General features: G+C 39.7%; 1 protein-coding gene across 8 annotated transcripts in view; it reads right to left on the bottom strand.

Annotated features, from left to right (window-relative positions):
- The window catches only part of MBP (myelin basic protein), a 125,904-nt gene that overhangs the window by 41,947 nt on the left and 69,314 nt on the right, over positions 1–14,643 (bottom strand). For 2 of the 8 annotated variants that reach the window (XM_068932019.1, XM_068932020.1), the window contains exon 1: positions 3,530–3,681. The exons of the other annotated variants lie outside the window; for them this stretch is intronic. In XM_068932019.1, the coding sequence (XP_068788120.1) occupies positions 3,530–3,666 (137 nt within the window). In that variant the 5' untranslated portion in view covers positions 3,667–3,681. Of the gene's footprint in view, positions 1–3,529; positions 3,682–14,643 lie in introns of those variants that run through there. 8 annotated transcript variants of the gene reach the window in all.

Raw genomic sequence — 14,643 nt, 5'->3', positions numbered from 1 at the left:
AAGAGCCCAACAGCGATTCACTAAACCCCCCTAGAAGGAGTATCACAGAGTAGGGTGCGCAGACAAACCAAGCACGTGCCCTGCTTTCCCAGGTACCCTACGGAAATGTGCAACCCCGGGAAGCTGGGGCACCTCGCCTGCCTCCTGCAGGCAGGGCTTGTTCGGCACACACTCCAGGCCAGCAGAGAGGCTGTGGTGGCAGGCAGCACACCACGCTGACTCGCAGCTCACAGACCCCGCTCAACCTGCAACGGCCTTGGTGCTGCATTAACCCTGCACACACAGCTTTCAGACGATAATTATTCAGGTGGAGCAGCCTGCAAAGGACTGAATAATCAGTAGTTCTAAACAACACGCGCATGTGCCAAGAGACGTGTGCGCGTGTCTGTCTGTGCAAAAGCATGAGCCTCCGTGCAAGCCTCCAGGCATTACTGAAATAAACAGAGACAATTATTTTTGCCTCAATTTTCACAGGAGGAAGCTTTCATTTTTCTACCTTCTGGGAAGCCGCGCAGGCAGCTCAGGAATGTGTACAAAAATGCTCTGTAGACAGAAAATGGCTGTATTCATGTTACCTCTGAAAATAAAAGGTCAGTTTTTTCCCAGGTAAATACTTTATGAACGTTTCTGTATCCATAAATTGTGACCATTTGGCAAAATAAGAAGTCTTTCCTACACAGAGTGTTACATTTTCCCTTGCTTTTGTCTGTGCTATCCCAGCAGGTTATCTACTAGCCTTTGAGAATACGTCAATGCTAAAAAAATCCAGTAACCTATTTATAAAGCTCTGGCAATTTGATTCAGTTTCTCAGTTCTGTAGGTAGCCCATAGTAGTGACTCACGGACTTCAGTTACCCTGAGAAACTCGGATGACTAGCACGGCTTGCCTGGGGGGTGCCACAGGTTTGAGAAGCCCAGTGTACTGGAGCAGGTAGCAAAAAAATTGCCTATGTACCACCAAATCTGTGCTCGTGTTTACTGAGCGTCTCAATTTTCTCCCCATGGAAAACCTGAACTACCGGAAATCAAGAGACGATGGCAAAATGACAGAGGAGAAAGAAAAAAATACACAGAAGAAAAGACACAACAACAACAAGCATCAAACTCTAGCTTTGGTATTTGTGAGGAATAGTTTGAAAAATCATGGCCTGAAGCTATTTTTGCCAGGCTCCTGAGGGCAGCAGGCCCTGCGACCTTTTTCCCCGGCCCCCGCAGGGGTTTAGCTGCCCGTGATGAGGGTCAGCTCTGCCGCGGGGCAGCTGCAACCTGGGACGAGGCTGCTGGGAAGCAGCTCCGTTGCGAGGGAGCACTGTGAGACGCCTCCAGGGCCCAGCAGCCTGCAGCTCTGTTTCAGCTGGGGCCTGTGGCCGCTCCCTGCCCCTGTGCCGCCACAGGGCCACCCATGCCCAGCCTGGTGCCTCACTTAGCTCTGACCTGGCCCTGCTGAGTTGCCCCCACCACTGCAGACCAGTCTGGTGTTCCCCCAGCAGCAGCTGACCCCAGTAACCGTTTGGGTGTGCCTCTCCTCGGCAAGGTCCCTGTCCCGCAGTCACCCTTGTTCCCTTCCTGCCATCCCTTGCTGGGCAGGTCACTCCTGCTGCTCCCTGACAGTCTGCACGTATCAAAACTCAGAAAGTAAATGCATTTATTTTGGAGTCCTAGTTCATTATCTTTAGCCTTCAAACGCTACTGAAAGATAACTAATCAGTGCGCAATCTGCTGAGCATAAGGAAAATGCAGGATTCTGTCCTGTTTCCATCTGCAGTGTCAACTTGCACAGAATTGCCTCTAGCATATAACGAACTATCCTACTTACATAAATAAAATATAAGCCCTTTGCGGGAGGGGTTGACCCTTAAGCATAGCCCATACGGCAGCAAAGCAGCCCACTGGGGATGTAGTATTGTCTAAGAATCGAAAGCAAGAGAAAGCAACCGCATTCTGACTAACAAAACAGGATATTTTCTTTTTACAAAACCTAAGTAGTTCACAATTAGGACAAAAAGTTGCAATTGCAAAAGCCTACAGCTCTGACTGCTTGCCTTTCAGAAAGTATCATAAAGAGGCATTTACTGAAACACACTCCCTCCTCCCTGCCCACACCTCCTCTTGACAATTCTCTTTGTGCCATTAAATAAGACAAGCCCATCAAGCAACAAAGAAATTAGGAGACACCTAATATTTGGAATAGAAGAACATCCACCCAATTTCTGAACTGAGAGATTTTCTACACTGACAAGGAAAATATTGTCTGTGTGCCTGAAAAGAATAAAATTATGGGCCATATTCTTTGCAGCTAGCTGACACATCTTGGTTGAAATCAATAATTGTCAAATTATACCATCAGTAGGAATTAGAGGATAAGTGGTGTGTTGCACTCCACATAGAACATGGGAAAAAGGTACAGGATAATTTGATTTGGGGCTGTACCACACCACGATCTTGGCAAATACATATATATTTTTATACAAACCTAATTTATTATTTGTTACAGTTTGACTAGATGATTGCAAGTTGAAGTCATGCTGGCTACATTTTTTCCACTTCACTGACAGGTCTGTTACACTTCATAAAAGGCTTCAAGTCTCCTGGTTATGGTAGAAGTGATTGGAGGGGGTATTCTACATTAAACTAATGCATTATTTGTGCAGTCCTTTGAAGTTGTAAGGGGCTGCCCAAGTGCTACCTACCATCATCATCACCATTAACCAGTAGAAAAACTGCATGAACTTTAGCCAGTGTTTTTCTTGCACTGCAGTACAGATTTTCTTTTTTCATTATTATTATTTTGATTGGTTTTCTAGTCATCACAAGTCCCTTGTGTTCATTCTAGTGGTGGGATCTAAGACATCCAGCCCAGTTATTAGAACATAATTGGATAGATGTATAAGAACAACCACAAATCTCAAAGTTTGTTAAGCCATTCTGTTAAAAAAAATAAAAATTGCATCTGTACAGTTGTAAAACAACATCGACTCATGAGATCTCAGACATTAGTAGTTTTGTTGCATAAAGTAAGGAGCCTTTTGTTATCACTACTCTGCACGCACATGTACACAAATTTGATGTAATTAGCAAATCGCAGCCCACCTGCTGCTTGAATAAAAGCAATTCCCTTAACAAACAAGCCCTGCGTCAAAGCATAGAAATCAGCAAAACGCGAGGGTGGAGGTACCCCAACACAGAGGCAACACAGCCCTGAACAGCGCACCAAGTTAGCTCCTGCCTGTGAAGCTTCTCACAGCAGGGACGCACAGCACAGCCTCTGTGACAGTATCTACATGAACATGAGCATTAATAACTCAGCAATACCAGCAGCATTAAGCCTGCAGAAGGCTAGCTATCTAGTTCAAATATGCCTTCAATTGCACTCAGAGAAGCATTCAAAACAACAAAAAGAAGCGCAGTTAAAAGCTCAGTGACTGGAGAAAGGAAATTTATCCAAAGAGACTGACTTTTCACGTTTTGTAACATCAACTGAAACAGAGCAAGATGCTCTGCTTCTGAAGAAGTAACGCTCAGTGAATACCATCGCACTTGAATGCTGACTGGAGAGATGCCAGTGATGCCAGCAATTCCAGAGAACGAGCTACAGCAGTGTCTTTTCCTCCTCTGCAGAAGACCTCCTCTATGATTTGTAAAAAGTCTTAAAAAAAAAAAATGCATAAGAGTGAAACTTTTCCACCTCTAATCAAGCAGATATCAGGGACTACTTGCTTCATATACAGCAGAGGAATCACTTACTATCATAATTCAGAACTAAGCTGATACACGGCTGGGAAACAGCAGTTGTATTTTCCAAGCAGTCTTAATCTTTCATAGATCTATTCTGCACAAACTGTAAAGAGATCAAGAACTATAATTGCTGTAACCTTCAAAAGAATGAGAAGGTAATGTTATCCATACTGCTAATGACCTAACTGCAAAAAAAGAAACTTTTTCCCCCCCCCTTTTTTGATATATTCGGATTCTGAAGCTGTGCCCATACAATTTGGCAGGAAGCATGCTCCAAAGTCCTCATTATCCAGCCTGCACATTCAGATTTCTCTGACAGTGAAACGGGGACATACAGGTTGGGAAGGCATGGGGGAAAAGACTGTGTGCGCGTACCTTCAGGGAGAAGTCTCTCCCCCCCCCCCCCCCCCCCCAAATTTGGAAGAGGTTCTTGGGGTCTCGCAGTTTAGCGAGATCCTTTGTATCTGGTTATTCCTCAAATTTGAAAGAGGGAAGAAACGCTTCTGTGTTTTTAATGGTGTGCATATAAAATAAATCAATCACTAAAACAAGAATTTCAAAGCACAGGAATAAACCGCATTAACGATTAACGCATTTGTTATGTGCTTGATCAGCCCACTTTTCTATTCCGTTTAGGAGGTAAACACTCTGGTATTGTATCTGTCAGAAACGAGTAGTCAGAGAGGAATTAGCCAAGTAGCTAAAGCTTTCCACCCATAGTCACAGTTAGCACGAGAGAGGCATATCATGCACTTCAGACCAAGATGCAGCTGCAGAAGGAGGAGACACCCTATTTACCTACCAGCAGAATCACATTCTCCAGACTTGTACAATTCCTTTGTCTCCCCTCTCTTCCTGCCCCATGCAGCCATAACAAAAACATATCTTTTTACTTTCAAACTGCTATGTGCCTGCTTTCAGTATAACAATGATCTGGAGCAATCTAAAAAATGAGATTTCTCCAAAAATGAATTAATTTTTCTTTTTTAATTGTGTTGTTATTGCCTTAAAACTCCTCCTTCTCTGGAGATGACTTTTGTATGACTCTTCACCAAAGTGTTTTTTTAAGGCAAACATCCATAACTGTTAGCAAGCAAACTTCTCTTTCAGCATAGTCACCGGTACCCCAGGTTGTTCTGGCAATAAAGTCAAACAGAAATTAAAAACAAACAAGCCAAATGCCTAATTGCTCTATCGTGAAAATAGGCTTTGTTCGAAATGGATTGTATGGAGGAGTTGGCAGTAAACAGCAGAAAAGCAGATGCTGTTAAGTTCTGCTTTTGGACTATTGCTAACTTAAGCAGCCATTCCAAACAGATTACAGTGTGCTCAAAACGTAGCAGCAAAGAGCAAATGAGCACCTAGCCAAGTGAAATGCCATGTTACAGACAGCTGCTGCCTCAGAGGATATGTCTGTGCAGCCATCCCACCTGGCTGTCCTAAGAATTGTTCTTACAAAACACCATACAGCCAGTGGCATTATTACCAGTAAAAAAGGAAATATTCAGTGGTGTCAGAATTTCATCTTTCAGGTTAGAGCTCATATATGGTCTAGCATCAGTCACTTTGACCTTCAAAAAAAACCCTACATAGACTCGCAAATGTCAAATTTTATTTCACATCTCAGAGCTCCCAGAATCTGTTATTAACATAGCGTTCATCGCTAATGCTCATAGGATTCAGATTTTTCTAGTCTTGCCCTTCCATTTACAATTCTGTTTTTGAGATTGAGCTACAAAAGCGTAAATGCTCTAGGAGTCTGTAAAGCTCACCTCTGTGTTTATATGTTCTTAGTTACTTACACCACATACAGATTATGATTTTTAAGATAATTTTTCTGAATAATTAAAAATTTGCTTTGGGTCTTTCAGGAAACCCACTCACAACATTGAAATTGCTTGCTTACCAATTTTGAATCAGTGCTTTTTGCATTGTATCAGCTTCATGCTCTAACAGGTAGGGTAGCAAGCTGTTAAATTATCATATATTTTCATCTGTTTTACTTAAACTTCAAATTTGAAGCAAGATACTAACCAACCAGAGGACTCAAAATATATTAAAGAAAAAAAAAAGATCAGCAGTAGAGTCAGACACTAAAACTACATATTTATATACTGAAAAATCTTGCAGCAGGACCCTGTCTTGCAGCAGGACATGCTTGTGTTAAATGCCCATCACGAGATAATCAAAACCAGCACAACTTTCTCACCTCTCTCCCCATTCTTCCTTGGGATCACAGTTATGCAACTTTTTGTTGAAATACACACTTAAGATGAATTGGCACCTAAATAACCACCTGGGTTTTGACTCATTATTGGTCATCATCTACTCCACTGGGAGAAAACAAGGTTGAGAAGTGTGAAAGGTGTTTGGCTTTAACTCAGCAGGGATCATGAAGCACAGCTCATGGTGGCCTCCTCACCGTGTATGGTTGGTTGGTGAAACTCATCAACAAAAGTGCAAAACTCGCTTATTTACTCTAAATCTTCTCCAAGTCAAAAACTGAAAATTCAGTATCATAAGGCCTGTAAGCTGAATAAATAGACAGTTGACGGAAAGGAGAGAACAGAATGTATGACTTAATATATAAAGAATATCAAATCAAATCAATTATCAAAGTGATAAACGCTCATCCCCAGCCTCTGGCAGTCTAACGATGATAAATTTAACAACCTGTGGATTTCCTTATTAAGAACAGCTCAAAGTCAATCATCAGTCTCCTTTACTGGGATGAGCTGGAAGAAGGGGAATGTTAGCAGAATGTCCTACAGCATCAATGGTATTATCTATGTGAATGGTTCTTGCCGGAGTAGACCGTTAACACAGACATCTTTATTTTAAAGTAATGCAGAGGTTTACATTAAAGCTTTAAATTTAGGCAGAGTAATCCAGGCCAGAGTACAGTAAAATGCCAAACTCCGCAAGATGGTTTCTCACCTCAGAATACAGACTGGAATGGTGAATAGATATATACCTATTTATGTATATAATATATACAGGGCAGGAGAAAGGGAATAACGAAGTGTAAAAGTATCTTAAGCACAAAACCAGTTTTAAATACTTGACATCATACACCTCCAACATAAAAATGGGCTTAATTTTCATCTTTACACACACAACACTACTGACCTCCCACTGCAAGAACTTCTGCTTTAATAAAATCTAGACTTTAATTTTAAGCAGAATGAAATAACACAGGAAATTCACAACAATTTCTCTAGTATGAAGAAACATTTAACCTTTAGCAGTGGAACAAAGTTCTTGTTAAACTGACTGGCTCATTAGAGTGCAGACTAAAAACGTCTCAATCTACACAGAAATCACTTTCAGACAAAGGAAGATGCAAGCACATCTCAACCTGATTCTGCCAGATTTAACAGCACTGAGTGATTCTGAAGTAGAGCAGGACACTATATAGACTCCATGCAGATAGTAGCTGCTATTGGATTTTTCTGCACTAGTGTGAGCACAAGGATCGACAACAAACAAGATGCTTTAGAAGTACTAGCAGAGCAAAAAATTCTCTCAAAGGACAGGCATCAACAGTAGGAGCTAATGAGGACACATTCCAGCCATAATAAGTAGGTCATATTAGAAATCTAGGACTGAGATTGAAATTCATTCCCTCTCCTAAAAATTGACCAGAGACCTAAAGTACATATAAATAGTATAGATACAGAAGTAGAAAGATGTTTCTCAGTCCAGAGAAGTCAAGCAGGCAGCATCAAACTAATTAGCAGGAAAAAAAGGGAAAAAAAGCCTGTAAAACTAGCAAACACAAAGAACTTCAATATTAAGTTAACGACCATTCCAATGGCCTGTAAAACTACAGATAGTTGCAAAACTGAGTCTGTTCAAACAGAGAGCTGAATTCTCTACAGATTATTCATTAAAATGAAAAGCAATCTTTGACTCATTCTATTTTAGACACTTACCTACAAAGCTCAAAATTAAACAAGCAAAATTGATAATCTGAATTTCTTTAGTCTCTTGGTCATCCAGACACTGCTTCAACAGACTTTTGTTCAGTGAAGAAAGAAAGATACTAATGCTTTTTTTTTTTTTTTTTTACCCAGTTTACAAGTGTGACATTCAGTGTACTACCTCCAAGGCCGTGCATTGTTTGTATGAACATCGTAACTTGTCATAGGACGGTTAGGACATAACTTGTCATCCTCTATCCAGTTGTCTGCCCTGTTCTCCTATTCTTCCAGCATTGTCAAGTGCCAGTAGAAGGTACTGGCCCTAACCTAATAAGCACCTAGTCTTCCTAAAAGTGTGCAACACAATGGCTGAGAACTAGTAGTTTTGATCAACAAAAAATGTGTTTGATTATCACATCTTCTGAGTGTTTAATAAGGCGTTGGCACTGTACCAGCAAGCTAGCAAAAAAGGTACACACCTGATCTTTATTTTAATTCAAAGCAATTTACGATCTTCCACCATTATTCCTCTGTCTAGCAAAGATGATTAGAAAGCATGAACATCCAAAGGAATGAGAAAGAATACATGTATGTTTATACGTATCCTACTGTGTACTGAGCACCACCTGTGCATCATAAAAATAAACAGACGTGTTTGTGTGTACACACAAAATAATAAAATCTGGACATTACTATTATTTTTCGTATTCAAAGAAAAAAATTCAAAAGTGAACTAATTTACTTGATATTTTTTCAAGTTCTCAGGTTAACTAATTCCTTCGCCCTTTGAATACACACACTCAACCATCATAAGTCGGCCAAACGGTCTGTTAACATGTTGAGGAGACAGATGGTAAGTCCGTACTGCTTTCTTTAAAATTCAGCTTTTCAGGGATGCTGTGTATTGCTAAAACCACTTAATAAAAGTTCTTTCAGAAAGACATCTCAAGTCTTGACTAGAAATTATTTCAACAGGAGAAGAGTCACGATGGTTCCAAGAAGCCCCATGGTGGGAGGAAGAAGGCTATTGCGAGTTTTACGAAGGGGGTTTGTGTAGTTTTAAATTCTTACAGGTCTTACCACCTTTGCAATATTATTTTCCATTCAGCCTCCTTTGTGACAGTAGCAACTATTAACCCAGGTCATCTCAACAGCATTAATCCGTGCAAGCACTGGTATGTGGCTTGCAGGAGCTCACATGCAGGACACATCTTTTTGGTTTATTAAGAAAAAGGCTCTTCCTTATTTGTTTTTAAAAATCAAAGAAGAAAAATCTAAATAACCTAAAAATTGATCCGTGACATATGGACTTCTACGCAATGTCCAGTGATGTAAGAAGGGAGATGGAATGGCTGATATACTGAAGTATGGTTGCAGCAACATCCACCTTAGTAATCAAAAAGCTTGCTAGAAGAGAGTGTCAGGGGTTTGTATGTGGGGAAGAGATAGAAAGCAGCACAGATGGATCTGACCCCTGGCAGTAAAGGAAGATATGTAATGAAGTGAAGAGAGGAAGAGAGTAACGAAGTAAAGGAAGGAAGCAACCAGATGGACAGATACAAATGCAGCAAAAGTTTAGGCAGGGGGAAAGGGAGCAGTAGGTGAGAAGAAAACACAGGGAGAAAAGTGCAGGGACAAGACCAGTGATAAGTAAAAGTAGACAACAGCAGTCAAATAGGACAGTCACACACTGGGAATAAAAGTAGTAGTAAACAGGAAGAACAGCTGCTTGGAGAAATGTCCTAGAGCATATAAAAAGAACAGTCGGTAATACAGAGCCTATTTACTCCAGGAGGATTTTTAAACTGTGTAACACAAAGCTGGAAGGCCAGAACAAGGACTGAAAGGAACAAGTCTCAGGCAGGTGACAACCTTGCAAAAAACTATGGGTTAATATGAAGAAAAAAAAAATCTGAAACGCTTATTTATGCTGAAGGCTATTTCATTGATATCAGGGATTTGACAACAGTTTAGGTTGCCTTCCTTCACTGCTGAAGTGGCTTCATTTGAGATCATAACAACAAGGTAATACACAAACTTGGACTTTTTTTCCTCCAAAAGAAACCATGTCAACCAGCGATGCTATTGTGCTTTGTTGTTGCATAATCGTTAAAGAAATGCTTTCCGATGCCCTGTGAGAGGGGGTACTATCTCGAAAGCTCAAAGGGATTGTTCATTTGATCACTAAGCGTAGTGTTTTTCTAACCACTCATGCACTCAGAGAATGCCTCTATTCTCATGTTCCCCTGAGAGCTGAGATCATCTGAGATATGCTGGCTATCAAATATAAAGGCTGAGGTAGAACTGATGGCAGGATATTTTCAGTGAAGGATTTTCACAGACCTGGAATTTATCTTCTGCGTTTTCTGATGAAAGTCGAATTTGCTGACTGCCAGGCTAATTAGAAGGTGTAAGTGTAAAAGCAAACCTTTACTTAAGGATTTAGAGTTGAAGAGTTTTATGTGTAGAATAGTGAAGCAGTTTAAAAATTGACAGAAATAGATATGGATATGTTTTAAACCTTAGATAAATGTCTCTCTCCCCAAAGCCACAAGCAGAAACCTGTAAGGGCATTCAATCCAAGGCTCTTAATGCAAGTAAGTACTTAAGAAGAAGAGACTAAAAAAAACCCCAAAGCCCTCCAAACAGCAAGGAAAAGTCCCACATTCAGAAATCACACACTAGGCTACGAAGCTGTACACACAGATAATGCAATTAACAATCAACAAGGTTACTGCATGATGTGCTATCCTGTCATCTCCTAAGAATTTATGCAAGTTTTCACTTCTTACCTTGAAAGTTTGTTTTACAATATTCCATTCTTCAAATCCCTGAGGTAGTCTTATGATGCTTTTTTAATGATTCTTGAACTGTTTTGTTAGAAGCATCAAATTACCAGAAATCTCTTAAACGAAGTGCTCAGGCTCTTACCCTTACATATATTAATAAAAACCCTCTGATTCATGCCACTTCAGCACAAATAACAAACGGGCAAGAACTAGAATCAGTACTAGTATGTGCTAAAATTTACAGAGGACTGATGCAAAATAAAAGATTTAGGTTGCCTATGCATCTCCACTGTTTGCGCGTTACCTTTTTTTTTTTTTTTTTTTTTTGAATTAACACAGAAAACAAACTAGACTCCACTATGAATTAAACAGGTATTTCTACAGCGCATGGCAGACACGCCTTACAAAAAATATGCCTTACAAAATCCCCCAGTCTGAGTGCTCTTTTTCCTCCCACCCTGTGGGAAATATGGCTTATTTTGGATTTTTCTGCATGAATAATATATTTAAAATAAATGGATTATTGAAATCATGACATTTTAAGGAGATCTGCCGGACACTAAAAACCTACAATTCATGCAAATTAACTATAATTTTCAGAAAGATGTGATCGTACAAGTTCTGCAGCCCAGAAATTTGAAGATGTTTCACTTGGGAAAATGTTATTTTGCACACATTTTTGTTTCTCTTAAAATTATAGGTCACACAAAATTACACATTTCAGAAACCTTATGACTGACATTCTGACTAATAACCTTCATATCAAAATCCCTTTTATAGCTGTAAAAAGTAAACAAAAAAAATCTTAAATAAAACAATCATAAAGATCAAATTTTGCTCTACTTCCTCAACATAAGAAGTCTGTTAAATTAAAGGGTTTGTATTTTTATTTAAATCAGAATAGCTGAACTGTGAATGTGGCACTTAAAGTGCAAGTCTTTATGTTGCAGTGGTACATCATAATTACATCAATATAAGCAGACTAATATAGATCATGGAGAAAATGCTTTAATTTTAAATAGCTCCCTGTGTCCAACTTGCTGATGTTCAGCTTGTGTATGAATGAAAACATAGGCTTTTTCTCCAAACTTCACCCCTGATGATGAATGTAATTACAATGCTCTGAAAAAACACAGTGAGCTGATTAGAAAAGTCAGATATTTGTAGATGTCAGTAATGATTTATTACAAAGAGGTCGGGAGTCATGATAACTAGCCAAACTAACGTGTGATTTTGAGTAACATGCTGATTTTAATTCATTCACTTTTTTTTAATTAATTCATCAGATCGATAGTCATAGTGAGGTCCTAGTCCCTGACTAGGTGCTTCTGCATTGCAAATAACTACTGAAATAACACTAGAAATGTTACTGAAGTTGCATAATCCATGTGCAGATTCAAGGGTGGGGAGGAATCAAGTGCACCATTAAAGTAATTAAACCAGTTAAAAAGGAAATAGAAAAATCCCAAGCATGCATGCCTATTGCCTGGGCTTCTCACTTTCAGAAAATCTTGTTAATTAAGTTCAATCCCACTGATTGTTTCAATCTATCTCTTGAAAGCAGGCCACTAAATACGAGCACTGATTTTGAAAAAGAAGAAAGATTTATTGTTCCCGGCATATGTAAACAGAGATAATACTCTCTGCTGTAACCTAGGGGAACTTACTTATCACACAGAGGGAAAGCAAAAAAACTGTTTTTCGCTCAATCTTCCCATTTCCTCTTTAGGCCTAGATTCACCAAAATATCTTGATCAAAATCTGGACAGTATTTCAAAACTCCAAAGCACACTTCTAATTTTGCTGAAATCTGGGGAAATTCCTCTGTTTAGTTTTATCAGTCAGCTTCCTTTGGAGGCTGTGCAATTCATGATCATGTTAGCCAGCCACCGATCCCTCAAAGGAATGGCAACCTAATTTTGAGTAAAAGAGAGCAGCTTTCATTTTTCTCCCTGACAGCTTTTGGTTGAGGAGGTTTTCAGCATGGATTCTGAAGCAGATCTGCTTCTAGACCTTCACATCATAATTAAGTATTCTGAAATAGAGTACTAAAATAATTTCAAGAAATTTTGGAGAATGAACTATTTAAGAATTCTCCTTTACAGGCGTGGGGAAGGGGAAACAAAAAGAGAGAGAGAGAGAGAGAGGGAGAAAGAGAGAGAACAAACTTTCTTTCCATTTCTGCTCAGTGATTGAGATAGTGCCCCTGCTTTGTGTTCTAGAAATATTATAGCACAAAAATAAGACAATTAAAGCACAAACAGATTAAATCCTAAAGTAAGGTTAAAGTTTAAGCTAAATCAAATATTTAACCAACATAAAGTAGTGTGGACAATACGCTACTGCCCTGCCCTTCCTTACCCACACGTTCCAGGGTACGTGTGGGTAAGGATTAAGAATCATTTTGTGTGGTTCAATTTAGTTCATCGAGTTATTTTAGGGTCAGGTTCTTCCTCTTCGCCTCTGTGTCTTTTCTTATTGTCCGGCTAAAACTTTCAGAATTTGTATGTAGTGCTCAATAGCAGATTCAGACTGAAATTGGGCTTGCTGTATAATTGGTATCCACGCCCTATGTTTTCCTTTCCATCCTATTTTATAATAGATTTCCTTTGTTGACAAATGCAGAAGGAATGTGATTGACATTCTCAAGTTAATAGGCTGCAGCTCCTCTAATCCACATAGTCCAACAGTCCATCCATTTGACTTTGGGCTGCAACACCTCTGCAGGCAGGAAAATGGAGGGTTCTTTCTGCCGGAAACTTCACCAGCAGCATGTGGGGCGTCTCAGATGAAATAAGACTTCCTCAGATCTAGCAGGATGGAGAGCTTCATGTACCATGGGTCTGAGATCAATCACTTCCTCAGTAAGTACTTAGGCCTAAACACTGCACAACTGTACTGAAACCAGTAGAGTTACTGCGCTGAAAAAACAGGAGTTCCTGTACAGATAAATCAAGATAGAGTTATCACATCCTGAGAAACATTCAGGGAATCCCACTTCCTTAAAGGAAAAAATTGTCAGATGTGAAGCATCTGTTTTAGAAGCATCAATATTTTCATTTTGTCTCCATGACTTCAGTGCAACCAACCATATTTACGTTACGTGGCTTAGTTAGGTGTCCAAAGCCTATTACACTTATGTTTCAAGAGCTTATTCAATCATTTTTCCATAAACAAAGGTCAAAAATAAAATTCTGTTACAAATCTTTCAAAACAGAAATTAGAATTGTTGTGAATTTCTTTTATCCTTAGCCAGTTTCTGTTAAAGTCATTTGACATAAATGGAGATTTATAAGTGTTTTTGTGATAGCTGCCACATGTGTTTCTTGGAATAACAGAGTTCAGTCTTTAAAACACTGATTTCTACTGCAATCCTCCTCGTTAGCACTACCAGGGACATTGGAACATTAGTCTTCTTCCACAGTTAATACCACGCGCAGCAATAATTTTAAAATGCTGCAGGAAGAAGGACCCACCCCCCGGTAAAAAAATAAAAATCACAATGGATTACAGCTACTAAAAATTACTCACACTAATTTATAGTTCATGTTTAGAGGGAGACACTTTGCATCTAGTTAAAAAACAAACAAACAAACAAACAACTCCTTCAAATCGACAAGGAATATTACAGAAATCCATGCTTTTCGTTGGCAATGGGGAAGGGAAGCATAGGGAAGGCACTAGAGAGTGAGCCTGCTGTGAACAGCACTGGAAATAAAGAGCAGCATTATCATGGCTGTGCTGTGCTACTCGCAAGGCTTGTAAGCGACTGCAGTCTTGTCACTACCAGGATGTTTCTGTACAAGTACCAGTGTGTGCACCAGAAAATACTAGTCCTTTTCACTTCTATTTTCCTCATCAAAAATAAATACCTCAGATGCGAATTTCTGCTCTGTGCCTCCCTGTCAACACTTAAAGGGATACTTCCATACCCATAAAACTGAACTACTGCACAAGTTCTGCTAAGCTATGTATTTTAAGAAGTTAAGCCAAACCACAGACAGCCCGCTTGAACAGATGCTCAGCAGAAAACCAGAGCTTCAAGCGTGGATTGAATTTGCTGCCTGACACGGTCCTGGAGCCGCAGAGTGTCAGGACACAGAGATGGGAGCACCCCGGGCAGACAGATGCCACGTCCTGCACATTTTCATTTACTCATTCAAACACTTTGCGTTCCCTCTTGCTTTCCCTCTCCA

This window comes from Struthio camelus, chromosome 2, assembly GCF_040807025.1.
Source record: "Struthio camelus isolate bStrCam1 chromosome 2, bStrCam1.hap1, whole genome shotgun sequence".
NCBI classification, from domain to species: Eukaryota; Metazoa; Chordata; class Aves; order Struthioniformes; family Struthionidae; genus Struthio; species Struthio camelus.
The sequence above is the reverse complement of the archived record's forward strand: the minus strand, read 5'-3'. Positions and strand labels throughout refer to the sequence as shown.